General features: G+C 43.8%; 1 protein-coding gene across 6 annotated transcripts in view; it reads left to right on the top strand.

Moving 5' to 3' along the window:
* Positions 1-14,584, top strand: part of CTPS2 (CTP synthase 2) — a 105,055-nt gene that overhangs the window by 66,345 nt on the left and 24,126 nt on the right. For all 6 annotated transcript variants that reach the window (XM_042974433.1, XM_042974434.1, XM_042974436.1 and 3 more), the window contains one exon: positions 1,785-1,881. In XM_042974433.1, coding sequence (XP_042830367.1) covers positions 1,785-1,881 — 97 coding nt within the window. The remainder of the gene's footprint in view (positions 1-1,784; positions 1,882-14,584) is intronic.

The following is a 14,584-nucleotide window of genomic DNA, read 5'->3' as shown; positions in this document are numbered from 1 at the left end:
TCTCACCTCACTCCAGTAATACTTAATCTAGCCATAATTAGCCAACCAGAGAAGATAGGAAAGAGATGTCAAGGTCTAGAGCACTTCAGAACTGAGCACTCCATCCAACAAGGGGAGTAATCAAGTTTTTTCTCCACCCCTTCCCCTCGGTGACTCTTGGAGTGCACTTGGGACGCAGGGTTCAGATGGCTCGGAAAGTTCTGGGGCGCTGATAAGATCATACAAGTTCTGGGAAAATTTTTACCTCAGGAAATTCTAGTTGTCCAGGTTTTCTATAGAGCACTACATGGCATTTAATGTGTGGGGGGAAAAACTGAAAGGTTTTATGAGAGGGAAACCTGAGCAGTTTCATGAGAACACGTTAACTTGCCCGACTGTAGTCTGTTCTAACAGCTTAACAAAACAATAGATGAAACAAAACCACGAGATCGTAGCAAACAGAACGGAAAAAACAGAGCAATGACTAACAAGAACAGTCTTTTCATAAAAATCATGTTTTGGAATTTCTATGAAGTAATCATAAAGATAAATCTGAAATTATTTGGTCTGAGTTCATTCATTTATTCATTCATTCATGCATGCATTCATTTAGTATATACCATGCGCCAGTCCCATATACGCAAGGGGCCGGGAATGCAATGTAAGGAGAGATAGCACTGCCCCAGCCCTCAAGGCTGTATAGTCTCACAGGCAAAGCACTCTACAGACATGAACAAGGGAAGTGCAGGGGTGGGGAGGGCAGAGATGGGGGTCCTCACTAGGCTATGGTGCCTGAGAATATAAACTCCTGTAGGAGTTCATGTTGGATAGTTGACCTAAGGTCTCAAGGTTGAGGATGGTTTCATTTAGGAAAAGAGGGTAGGGGAATGGGAGATGTTCTGGGCAGAGGAAACAGCATGTGCAGAGTTCTCATGGCAGGAGGGAAGAAGATGCACTGGAGGAAATGGAGGAAGGCCACCATGACCAGAGCTCAGGGTGTGAGGGGAAGGTCATGGGACATGGGGCTGGAGGGCGAGGCTGCACTGATATCATGCAGTCAAGGATTTCAAGCAGGAGAAATACCACAACTGCTTTGCCTGTAGTGTGCAGGGTGGACTGGGGTCACGTGAATGTGGAGCTCTGGCTATAGCCTGGGTTGAGGGGCTGTGGTTTGGGTGATGGTTGGAGCCATGGATGGATGCAGGAAGTCTGGAAGGGGTTAAATTGATAGGACTTGACAAATGAGAGATGAGGCATGAGGAAGAGGGAGAGATCCAGGGTGGTGCTCAAGTTTATGGCACAGAGAATGTGCTAGAATGGATAACGTTACCTTTTTTTTTTTTAAAGGAATCCTAAGGTTTTCTAGAAAAAAGTCTTTTTGGTGTACTTCTCCGTAAGGATGGACAGATTTGCTTATGGAGGATCTTTAGGGAATGAAATGGGCGGTAGGGGAGGGATGCAAATACCAAAGTGAGTGGCCCTAGAAGTCCAGAACTTGAAGTGTGAACATTGCTTGGAATTGACATCTTGAGTAAGGACAGGTGGAAGGTCATAAAGACGGTCCTGACACATTTTGTACAAGTAATTTGAATGAAAGATTAGAACAGAGACGAAAAGGAAGCCTACTGTGAGGAGTGTGTAAAGCATGGCTGTATTTGAATAAGAAAATTGGAAGGAATTATCAGGTTTTATTGTCTAGGGAACATCCTTACCCAACCAACGATCGTTACTTTAAAAGTAAAGCTTGAAATTTGGGAAATTACATTTGTATAAATGGCAAAACCGGACTTGTTTTGTTTTCTAAGGTGATTGATATGCCCGAACACAACCCTGGCAATTTGGGAGGAACAATGAGACTGGGAATCAGAAGAACTGTTTTCAAAACTGAAAATTCAATATTAAGTAAGTGTCTACGATCGTTTGTTCTCTCAGAGGTCGGGGCGGGTGGTTCGCGTGGCTCTGTGCAGACACAGCCGCAGTCAGAGTCCTCTGGAGCCCACACCGCCCCTTCCACCTCTCCAGCTTCCCTTCCAGTAGCTCCAGGTGCTGTGACTCTTTATCCCACCTGTCCCATTTGCCTTTGCTGCTCCTCCTGCTTTCCCCCTAGTCTCCCCGGAAGGCTTGGTAGAAAGCCTGTGAAGGCCCCTTCTTATTTGACCGCCACGACACCGGGCCCAGCGGGCTGCTCTGTGATTTACCGATGCTCCTGGAGATGACCTTGCACGGGGAGAGCCCTGATTCACCCACTTCTTTCCAAGCCACAGTTTTCTCCACTACAATGAAACCAGCTCCCTGTTTACTTCTTTGATGTCTGACTGGTGTCAGCTACTAATTTACAAACTTCTTAAGGAGTAGAGCAATTAAGTCTGAGAAGTATATTTCTCTGTTCCCCCAGCAGCTTTAGGTCGGGGAGAGGAAAATATGATGTGGCTTGCCATCTGATATTTGCTCATCTTTCACTCCCGATAAGGTTACTCTAATTTCTGTGGAACTTATTTTCATAGATTAACACATTATATGAGACTAACATAAAGCAAGAAAAACCCCAGAGCCCTGAATTCAGTTTAATAAAGACATCTTGAGTGCCTACTCTGTGCCATATGCACTGTGCTAGATTCTGCAGATACAGTAGTGCCCAGGACAAATATCAGCCCTGTCCTCCCCCAGGGCCTCAAAACAAGTGAAAAGAGTGTCATGAAAGGGAACATGAAAGGTGCTGAAAGGGCCGGAAGCAGGGGAAGGGAACCCAGGTATCTTGGGTGTCCAGCATCATTCCCATGAAGTTATAAGCATATCTTAGAAAAATGACTTCTTAACGAAGAATAAGACCAGAAATAGGAGTTCCTCCTTTATGGATGATAAACAGCTTCTTTTAATTTTTTTAAGTTTATTTTTTTTATAAAAAAATTTTTTTTCAACGTTTTTTATTTAGTTTTGGGACAGAGAGAGACATAGCATGAACGGGGGAGGGGCAGAGAGAGAGGGAGACACAGAATCGGAAACAGGCTTCAGGCTCCGAGCCATCAGCCCAGAGCCTGACACGGGGCTCGAACTCACGGACCGCGAGATCGTGACCTGGCTGAAGTCGGACGCTTAACCGACTGCGCCACCCAGGCGCCCCTAAGTTTATTTTTTTATTTGGGGGGGAAGGGGCACGGAGAGAGGGAGAGAGAGACTCCTAATCTGCACCGACACAGGACTTGATCCCATGAACCCGTGAGATCATGATCTGAGCCGAAATTAGGAGTCCCGCACTTAACCGACTGAGCCACCCAGGTGCCCCAGTGATAAACAGCTTCTAAGGAATATAAAGCTTCCTAGTAAGTATGAAATTTAAAAAAGAAAAGTTTCAAGGCACATTTCTTTACTCTCTCTGGATAAGAAACCATTGTTCTCTAAGTGACTTTTTTCTTTAAGAATATAAGAATTTTTTCTCTCTGTGGATATTAGTAGTGATTCTTCAGCTTTCAAATGTTTTCAAATACTTTGAAACTTTGTTCAAATAATTGCCTAAGAGACAAACAATGGTTAGTGAGAAAGTTAATGTTTTAGAATTGTATCTGTTTTATGTAAAAGATTCACTGCTAATTGTACTAAGCTTCTAAAAGAGAGCATTGTCTTCAAAATATTTTAAATTTTGATCTGTCTTGATAGAAATAAGACTGATTTAGGATTTGTTTTTCTTTACAGTAGGCATAAAAGTAATGTCGATGATTTTTATGAATCTTGAATACAACAAAGCTTTACAAAAGTAATGGGCTGACTAGAGAACAAAAATCCTTGCTTTTAATTAATATCTTTTGCCTACTTTGAAAAAAAATTGTAATAGCTTTATTGAGATATAATTTACATACCATACAATTCAACTACTAAAAGTATGTAGTTCACTGTTTTTTATTATATTCACAGAGTTGTACAACTACCACGACAGTCAATTTCTGAACATCTTTGTCACTTCAAAAAGAATCCCTGTTTCCTTTTAGCTATGGACCGGCCCCCCTCAGTCCTAAGCAACCATTAATCTACTGTCTCTACAGATTTGCCTGTTAGGAACACTTCATATAAGTGGAACCATATGACATATGACATTTTGTGTTTGGCTTATTTCATTTAGCATAATGTTTTAAGGTATATGTACATTGTAGCACGTATCAGCACTTCATTCCTTTTTAGGGCTGAACACTATTTCATTGTATGGTTAGACTACATTTTGTTGATATGTTCATCAGTTGATGGACATTTGGGTTGTTTCCGTGCCTGCCTTAACTTTTTTTTAAAAGTCTATTTTATTTATTTTGGAAGAGGGAGAGAGAGAGTGCAAGAGCAGGGGAGGGGCACAGAGAGAAAGGGAGAGAGAATCCCAGGGAGGCTTCTCGCTGTCAGCGCAGAGCTGGACGCAGGGCTCAAACTCATCAACCATGAGATCATGGCCTGAGCCGAAATCAAGAGTCCAACGCTTAACTGACTGAGCCACCCAGGCGCCCCAGGCCTGCCCTTAAATTTAAACTGTGCTTCATAGTTTGCAAATGTCATATGAGTGTGTGAACCTGTGAGCCTCAGGATGCATAAGGTTTTGCCCTTGCACTTGTGTCGTGTTGGAGATGAGAGATACGAATACGACCACTGGCCATGGCTGTATTGAGTGTCATAAAAATATAAAAACAAATAGCACCATAGTATCTTGTGGATTTCTTCCCCCTAATTGGCATATTTCTTTTGCAGCATTTTTTCTCTAGTCAGCCCATTACTTTTGTAAGGCTCCCCCCACAGCCCCCTCATCAGCATATTTCTGCAAAATGGAACAAAATACATTTGCTTACATTGCTTCTGAAAATAATTTATAGTTTTGATGGAAAGCATTTGATGCTATTCATTCATTATTTAAATTTGATTTATGGGCCTGTGATTGCAGTGCTCTGGGTCGAATGGAAAAACAGAAAAGTAAAGGTTTATTTTTGTTGTTGTTGTTTTGTTTTGTTTTGTTTTGTTTTGTTTTTTAGTAAAAGAGAATACTTTGGAATAGGACCAGAGCCTAAAGATATTGGTGGACACAAAGGCTGGATTACTAAAGTGATTCTGATTTTTATATTCATCAGGAACAAATTCCTTTTTTTTCTTAGAGTCCTTAGTTCCCTAAGGTTCATGAAAACTAGGAATTTGATTTTTCTTTTTTCTTTTTTTTTAACCACTTTATTGAGGCATGATTGACATACAAACAGCCATACATATTTCATGTATGCAGCGAGATGAGTTGAATTTGAGTTTTTGGAAGTGGAGACTATAGGTATAAATTGATTTGGACCAAAGTACTACTAATCATCATTTGCTCTATTTGTAAGAATTGTGTTCCCAGAGGTTCACTCCTGTCCTGCGTTCTGTATGTGTGTGTTGTCCTTGTCTACAAAGGCTTTTGCTTATTAAAGGACTAATGACAGTGTGGGGGGAAATTATCAAAGCTGGTTCAAAGGTCTTCACAAACAAGATATTTTTCTAGACTGCATTTCTCTAACACTTCACCTAAGTATTAATTGCATATTCATGATCTTTTCTTTTCTTTAAATGTTTATTTATCTTGAGAGAGAGAGAGCACGTGCAAGCAGGGGAGGAACAGAGGGAGAGGGAGAGAGAGAGTCCTAAGCAGGCTCTATGCTGTCAGCACTGAGCCCGATGTGGAGATCGAACCCATGAACCGTGAGATGATGATCTGAGCTGAAATCAAGAGTCAGATGCTTAACTGACTGAGCCACCCAGGTGCCCCTACTGATTCATTTCTTATTTCTAAACACTTCAGGATGTTTCCAGCATTTTGTTAGAAAAAATGGTAATGTGTACATCTTGACACAGTGTTTATGTTCTTTTGATTGTTTCCTTAGAATAGATTTCCAGGACTCGGACTATTAGGTCAAAGAGTGTGAACACATTTATGACTGATAATTCTGCCAGATTGTTTGATGGAAGAGGTGAACCAGTTCATAATGATGTGAACTACACTGTACTGTTCTTGCTTTCTCTAATCGCTTTGCTAGTGTTTTTATCATTTGTCTTTTTGCTTTATTAGCAGAACAAAAAGGACCCTTTATTATTGTACTTTATGTTGCATTTCTTTTCATTACTACATTTCTTTTCATTTTCTTTCCATTACTACATTACTGCATTTCTTTCCACTACAAAGTGGAAAGTTCCCCCACCCCAAAATGTTGGTTTATTTGTGTATATGCTGTCCGTGTTCCCATCAACACTTAAACATGGGAAGGGAGAGATCTACGAGCCCAAAGTCTATTACCTAAATGGTCTAAACCAGAGGTTAATAAACTTTTTCTGTTAAAGCCCAGAGAGTAAATATTTTCAGCTTTGGGGTCACACGATCTTTGATGTAACTGCTCAACTCTGCCATTGTAGTGTAAAAGCAGCCAGAGGCACATATGTAAAGGAACAAGTGTGGCTGTGTGCCAGCATACCTTTATTTATGGGGGCTGAAATGTGAATTTCATGTAATTTTAATGCGTCATGAAATATTCTTTCGATTTTTTTCTTCCACGCATTTGAAAATGTAAAAACCATTCTTCATTCGAGGGTTGAACATAGTCAGGGGATTCCTGGTTTGCCTCGGAGTTGCCATGGCTTGCCAAATCCTAGTCTATACCAAGAAGCACAGGCCGAACGTGGTGTAAGGCCCAGGCAGTAAGGCTGTTACCCTCCTGGAAAGTACTCAGGGTATCTCCCCACTTGTCTGCTTGCCTGCCTAAATATACCACGTAGTGACAGGATAAGGCTCATGGTCAGTGGGTGGTCAGAACAGGCCTGGACCACTCTTCTCACATAGTTTCTAGTCTTCTACTGGAATGGGTGGCCCTGACCTCACAGCCCACCACTATAATCACTCTCCAAAATGCAACTCCTAAAGCATGCATTTTAGGGTGCCCGGGTGGCTCAGTCACTTGAGCGTTGGACTCTTGATTTGGGCTCAGATCATGATCTCACAGTTTGTGAGATTGAGCCCTGCGTCCGGCTCTGCGCTGACAGCTCGAAGCCTGCTTGGGATTCTCTCTCTCCCTCTTTCTCTGCTCCTCACTCACTCACTCTCTCTCTCTCTCTCTCTCTAAATAAATAAGTAAACTTAAAAAAATGTTTAAAAAAACATGCATCTTACCACTGGTGAATTCATTAAACAGCTCTACTTACCCTTCAGATCTGTAGATTTCATTGCATGTAAATTACATACCCTCAATTTTTCTTTTTTTTAAATTTTTTTAACGTTTATTTATTATTGAGAGACAGAGAGACACAGAGTGTGAGCAGGGGAGGGGTAGAGAGAGGGGGAGACACGGAATCCGAAGTGGGCTCCAGGCTTCAAGCTGTCAGCACAGAGCCCGACGCGGGGCTCGAACTCACAAACCACGACCCGAGCCGAAGTCGGACGCTTAGCCAACTGAGCCACCCAGGCGCCTCACACCCTCAATTTTTCAAAACCACATTTTGTCTCAATACATAGATGGCAGGACTTGTCTCACAGTGACATGCTTACTTGGTTGATTAACTCATTAGATGACACCTGAAAAGCAGGGCGAGATGGTGCAGAGCAGGTTAAGTATTAAGTGGAGTGCTTTGAAGAGTGAGAAATCAAAAATGAGGCATGACTGGAGATGGAGTGGGTCAGGCTCAGGTGAGAGAGGAACCAGGGAAAGCACCAGGGAACTTTTTTATGAGAGGGTTTTAAGACTCCAAAAATAAACTTTATCGTTTTGCTTGTGGCTCTCAACTGAGTGTGAGAGATGGGGACGTAGTAAAATACAAAGCAATTCAGACAAGGTTCAGAGCTCATTAAGGGGACGGCTGACAACTTGTTTGATGGTTATAGTTTCCAAAATATTACCGTCCCCAGGCTTCATTTTTTTAGCCAGGTCCCAGATATGTTGCTGAGGCATCCAGGAAAGGGAGCATGTCTTTGTGCTAAGTGTGTTCTTCAAACCAAACTGCCACCTACCAGAAAGAACGTGCTTTTCGGACCGTGCAGGTAGCATGTTTTAATACTGCACAATCTGGGGGGCGTCCGGGTGGCTCAATCCGTTGAGCATCCAACTCTTGGTTTCAGCTCAGGTCAGGCTCTCACAGTTCGTGGGATGGAGCCCCGCATCGGGCTCCGAGCTGACAAGGAGCCTGCTTGGGATTCTATCACCCCACCCCACCCCTCACTCTCTGTCCCCCTCCCCCACTCTCTCTCAAAATAAATAAATAAACTTTAAAAACTACTGCACAATCTGGTGTGTGTATGCACTGGTGGGGATGCTAGAGTAGACTCAGTTTAAAGCAATCCCGTATTTGATGTGCAATTTGAGAAACTCTGTTCTCCAAACCAACACCCAAATGGTCAGGGAGCCCTTGGTTTTAGAAACAGGAATGCTGTAGGGGTGGAAGGGTGCAGAGCAGACCTGAGCACTTGAGGTGGGGTGGGGGGTGCGGGCAGAGGAGGGAAAGGGCCACCCCATGAGCACAGTGCTGGTCGTTGGGGTCGTTAAAAGCAAGTGGATGATGGGGTGCCTGGGTGGCTCAGTCGTTTAAGCGTCCGACTTCTGCTTAGGTCATGATCTCACAGTTCGTGGGTTCGAGCCCCACATCGGGCTGTGTGCTGACAGCTCAGAGCCTGGAGCCTGCTCAGATTGTGTCTCCCTCTCTCTCCGCCCCTCCCCCACTCACGCTCTGTCTCTCTTTCTCTCTCTCTCTCTCTCAAAAATAAATAAACATTAAAAACGTTTTTTAAAAAGCCAGTGGCTGCCATTTTGCCCTGTAGGGGTGTCCAGTGCAGTGGAGAATGTGGCACATTTTGAGAGGAATTAGAAGCCCTCTGCAGTGCAGTCTATCCAGCTGGAGACCAGGTCCTGGTGATTTCCCATCACAATTCTGAGAAGATGACCCTCATCGTCAGGGCAGATGACAAGGGATGGTGAGACTTGACACAGCTGTGTCAAGCTCCTGAGCATGATGTTGGCAGCAAGTGGAAATTGAGTGCTTTAGGAACAGACTCACTTCCTTTTGGGGATCTTCTTTGCATTTCGTCAGGATGAGGAGGAGGGCTTGACTAAAATGCTTGGCCCTGCTTCACTCTGAGGGAAAAAAAGGTTTTGTTCGGAGAGAACAGGCAACAGGCCAACCAGGAAGTGTTGAGTGAGTGCCCGCATTAAGGATCTGGGCTAAATACGTGGCCTTGAAGATACAGAGTGGTCAATCTCCAATTTGAAAGCACTGAAAGGCAAGGGGATAAGGTGGAACAAATTTTCACCGGCTAGACAAATTGCTTTTGCTTTCTTATCTCTTATCAAGGCATTGATAGAGAAAAACAGCTTCTAGTTCCTGGTGTGGTTAGATTGTTAGGAGGTTTAGGAAAATAATCACGCCATACAAAAAGCTTTGGCTCGGTTAATGAGGTGATTTACAAAACAATCTAAAAGAAGTCACCCGGGATTTAGGGACGTTGCAAGTCCATGGCACGGTAATTTGTCGTGCTGAGACCAATGGGAGCATGCCAGCTGGTGAGCCTCGCTGCCTCCCTGCTGGTGGTCCACGCTGCCGGGTAGCTCTCTCCCCTGCTCCTTCCTGCCTTTTGCTGGGGAAACCATTCACTAGCGTGTTTGTGGATATGGGGACTCACAGGTCTGGGACACAACAACAGAAGGCATTTATGTGACCCTTACTGGACTGGCTCTGTGCCCAGCACTTCACCCATGGGAACCAGTGGAGAGGCTAACAGCCCCGCTGCAGGAGCCACACTGCCCCATCGGAGGCCCCCCCAGCCCCAGCTCTCAGTACCTGGCTGTGTAGGTGCTTACACTACAGTTTCTGCATCTGCAAAACGGACATCAGAATGCCTCCTGCCTCAGGGGGTTCTTCTGAGGGTTAAATCAGTTATGCATGTGGGTCCTTCAGTGCCCGGCACAGAAAAGGCGCTATTTCAGTGTGGCTGTTAGGATCGTTAACGTGAAGGGGGTATTGTCAATATAAGACCTGCATGTCTCTCAAAGTTCTGGATATGACCTAATATATATTTTTTAATGTTTATTTATTTTGAGAGGAGGGGACAGAAAGAGAGAGAGAGACAGAGAGACAGAGAGACAGTGTGATTGGGGGAAGGGCAGAGAGAGACACACACACAGAATCCGAAGCAGGCTGCAGGCTCTGAGCTGTCAGCTGAGAGTCAGAGGCTTAACCGACTGAGCCACCCAGGCACCCCTGGGTATGACCCAGTATTAAGAATGGGGGGCCCCACTACTGGTATAGCCACTGTGGGAAACAGTATGGACATTCCTCAAAAAAAATTAAAAATAGAAATACTATATGATCTAGTAATTCCACTACTGGGAATTTACCCAAGGAAAATGAAAACACTAATTCAAAAAAATATATATACACCCCTATGTTTCTTGCAGCATTATTTACAATAGCCAAGATATGGAAGCAACCTAAGTGTCCATCAACGGATGAATGCCAAAAGAAGCTGTGGTACATTTACACAGTGGAATATTACTCAGCCGTAAAAAGGATGAGATCTTGTCGTTTGCAGCAATATGGATGGACCTAGAGGGCATTATGCTAAGTGAGATAAGTCAGACTGAAAAAGACAAATACCATATGATTTCACTCACAATGTGGAATCTAAAAAAACCCAAAACAAATGAATAAACAAATGAAAAGCAGAATCCAGACCTATAAATACAGAGAACAAACTGATGGTTGCCAGAGAGGATGGGGTGAGGGGTTGGGGAAAATGGGTGAAGGGGAGTGGGAGATACTGGCTTCCAGTTATGGAGTAAGTAAGTTATGGGAATAAAAAGTATAGGGCATATATATATAGTCAATGGTGAGTGAGTCAATGTGGTGAGCACAGCATAACATAGAGATACTGAATCATTATGTTGTACACCTGAAACGAATATAACTCGTATTTCAACTATACTCCAATTAAAAAAAATTTTTAATGAATATACAAAAAAAAAAAAAAAAAGAATGGGGTCCCGCGATGGCAGTGGGAGGGGAGAAGCAGTGAGCCTAGGGTGAGGACGAGCAGACCTCCCCGTCGTTCTAGTCTCTCTGCTTCCCACCTGCTAATATGGACTAGCAGAAGCATAAAGAAAAATCTAAGAAAAGAGATGTTAAAAATAGGATAAGAATACTAAGTCGGGTGGAGGGGAAGAGATTGGAGCAAGGAAAAAACTGTAGAGTTAAAGGCAAGGAATCACATTTCAAAAATAGAAAATTAGCATTTTTATAGTAGCAAATTGAGGTAAAAGATCATGAAAAACAAAACTAGGGAAAGAGGAGGAGTTTAGATACTTAAAAGAAATGAGATGTTTTATAAAAACTAAGGAAGCGGTGTAGTAAAATCTAAAAGTAATAAGTAAAGAAGGACAAAGATAGTAGCTGGCCCTAACTGCACACTTTCTAAGCATCAGTAATTAGGACGTCATGCGCATGATTTCAGTTATTTGTTTCAACACCCCTAGGACCCAGGCGAATTTTGCACGAGAGAGAAAGGCATCTTAGCCAGGTTATTTGTTAGAAAGTCACTCAGCTGATTTCTGAGCCTGAGCTCTTGACCACCTCACTATACCAAATGGCTGGACCTTAATTAAAGGGGGAATAGAAACACCCAAACAGCTTGCGGAGCTGAAAGCTGCCTTGTGCTGAGAGACCCAGGACAGGATTCCACAGCTTTCCGGAGTGTCTTGTGAAAGGAGAGCAGGGAGAGCAGGAAATGTAGACCCCACTCTGGCTTCTGAAAGCCAGTCTGAAACCACACGCTTGGCTTGAGGAGGGACACACACACTGAATCAACATAGGGCTGAGCAGCTGGGCCAGTAGAACTGGGCTGGGAATGTAAATGAGTCAAACAGCCAGGTATAAGAGATGCCACAGCTTAAGCTCAACAATCAGTGGCAGCTAAATCAGGCCTTAGAGTCAGAGAGGCAGTAGGGAGTGGTGGGGACTGGGGCAAATTGACAAGGACTTGATCCATCAAAGGAGTAACTGCTAAAACTGATAGTCACATGAAGGACTGTGCATTCACTGTTGCCAGTCGTCTAAATTTTCAACAGAATCTGGAAATCTGGAGTTTCATGAGAAATCTCATGGTTTCTAAATGTTGGCAACGTATTTAAAGTTTTAAAACACCGTGTGTCCGCCAACACTATGCAAGCCAAACACACCACATATCCACACCCTGAACAACCTCTTCGTTGGACAAATACCAGCAAACACTTGCACGTATACAGAGAGTTCTAGCTCCTGGTAGTGCCTAATTAGCACAGGGCATGGTTCTGGGCAGTCTTCGAAGTGACTTGAATTAAGACACTCATGCAGCAGTTAAAAGCTATTTGTGCAAAGGCAAGGCAGTACTGTCAAGAGGAAAGAGGTAACAAAACCCATCAGGTAGCGATTTTACCTTTTGTCCATGCCATGGGTGATTTCCTCTAGCCCCCTGGAAATAGGAGCTGTGGAGCCCAGGTGAAAGGGAAGGATCAGAAGGTACAGAATGCGGGTCAACAGCATATGGGTGATGGCTTTTAGGAGTGAAAGTGGGGGAAGAAGGGAGGGTACAGCTCTGGGCAGGTGTCTCCAGTTGAGGATAAACAGCTAGTAAACGGGGCCAGCAGAAGGCACAGAGGAACAGAGGTCACAGATGGGGAAAGGGGGAGTTACTGTGGTCCCAACTGAAGACAGATCTGCTGGGTTTTTGAGAGCAGTTCAGTAAGATAGGTTGCAAACAATGCGGATGGGAGGTTTGGATAAAGGGGAAGTTAGGGGAAGAGGAAATGGTGGGGGCAAGAATGGGGCTGTATAAATTTCAGTTTTAAAAATTTTAATTGTGGGGGTACCTGGGTGGCTCAGTCAGTTAAGCGTCCGAGTCTTGATTTTGGCTCAGGTCACGGTCTCGAGGTTCCTGGGATCGAGCCCCAAGTTGGGCTCTGCTCTGACAATGTGGAACCTGCTTGGGATTCTCTCCCTCTGTCTCCTTCCCCTGCTTGTGATCCTTCTGTCCCTCTTGCTCTGTCTCAAAATAAATAAACTTAAAAAATACTTTAATTGTGGTAAAATACGTGTAACATAAAATTTACCATCTTAACATTTTTACGTGTGCAGTTCAATAGTATTAAGGATATTTACATTACTGTGCATCCAATCTCCAGAACTTTTTTATCTTGCAAAACTGAAACTCTGTACCCATTTAACAACTTCCTATTCCCCCTGCCTGCAGCCCTTAGCAACCACGGTTCTACTTTCTGTCTCCATGAATTTGACTACTCTAGGGACCTCGTATAAGTGGAATCATCCAGAATTTGTCTTTCTGTGGCTGGCTTATTTCACTTGGTGTAATAGCCTCAAGGTTTATCCATGTTGTAGCATGGTCAGAAATTCCTTCCTGTTTAAGGCTGAATGATATTGCATTGTATGTATGGACCGTTTTTGTGTATCCATTTTTCTGGCCATAGACATTTGGTTTCCTTCACCTTTTGGCTTTATATAGCTTTTTGGAAGGGGGAAATTTTGGCTCTGAAAAGGAGCGAAAAATAACTCAGGTTCAGTTGCTAGGATTACTAACACGAGAGCGGGAGTGGGCAGGATCATGCATCGATTAAGAATATATTTTGGGGGCACCTGGACGGCTCAGTTGGTTAAGCCACTGACTTTAGCTCAGGTCATGATCTCGTGGTTTGTGAGTTTGAGCCCCACGTCGGGCTCTGTGCTGACAGATTGGAGCCTGGAGCCTGCTTCGAGTTCTGTGTCTCCCTCTCTCTCTGCCCCTCCCCTGCTCACACTCTGTCTCTGTCTCTGTCTCTCTCTCAAAAATAAATAAACATTTTAAAAAATTAAAAAAAAAGAATATATTATGTATCGGGGCGCCTGGGTGGCTCAGTCACTTAAGCGTCGGACTGTTGGTTTTGGCTCAGGTCATGATCTCAATGTTTGTGAGTTTGAGGGCAGAGACTGCTTGGGATTTTCTCTCTCCCTGTCTCACTGTCTCTCCCCTGCTCGTGCACCCTCTCTCTCTCAAGAAAGAAGGAAAGAAAGAGAGAAAAAATAATAGCTTGTACTTATTATTGGTGTCTTGCTGCCTATGTTGGGAGCATTTTATGGGTTTTAAGACTTTTATCAGTTGCTTTTCTCTAAAGCTTTGCTGGCACTTGGTTCCTTAAAAAAATTTTTTTTAATGTTTATTTTTGAGAGAGAGACAGAGCATGAGTGGGGGATGGGCAGAGTGAGAGGGGGTACCCAGAATCAGGCTCCAGGCTCTGAACTGTCAGCACAGAGCCTGACATGGGGCTCAGACTCAAGAGCCACAAGATCATGACCTGAGCCGAAGTTGGACGCTCAACAGACTGAGCCACCCAGGCGCCTAACTTCTTAAGTGAACCTTAACCTTATGTGCACTTAATCTCTGTTGCATTTGATTTTTTTAATGTGTATGTTATTTTTGAGAGAGCGAGAGCGAGCATGAGCTGGGGAGGGGCAGAGAGGAGACAGAGGATCCAAAGCAGGCTCTGCACTGACAGCACAGAGCCCAATGTGGGGCCCGAACACATGAATCACAAGACCATGACCTCAGGTCAAGTCA

Source organism: Panthera tigris, chromosome X (assembly GCF_018350195.1).
Source record: "Panthera tigris isolate Pti1 chromosome X, P.tigris_Pti1_mat1.1, whole genome shotgun sequence".
NCBI classification, from domain to species: domain Eukaryota; kingdom Metazoa; phylum Chordata; class Mammalia; order Carnivora; family Felidae; genus Panthera; species Panthera tigris.
This window is presented reverse-complemented; position numbering and strand designations above follow the sequence as displayed.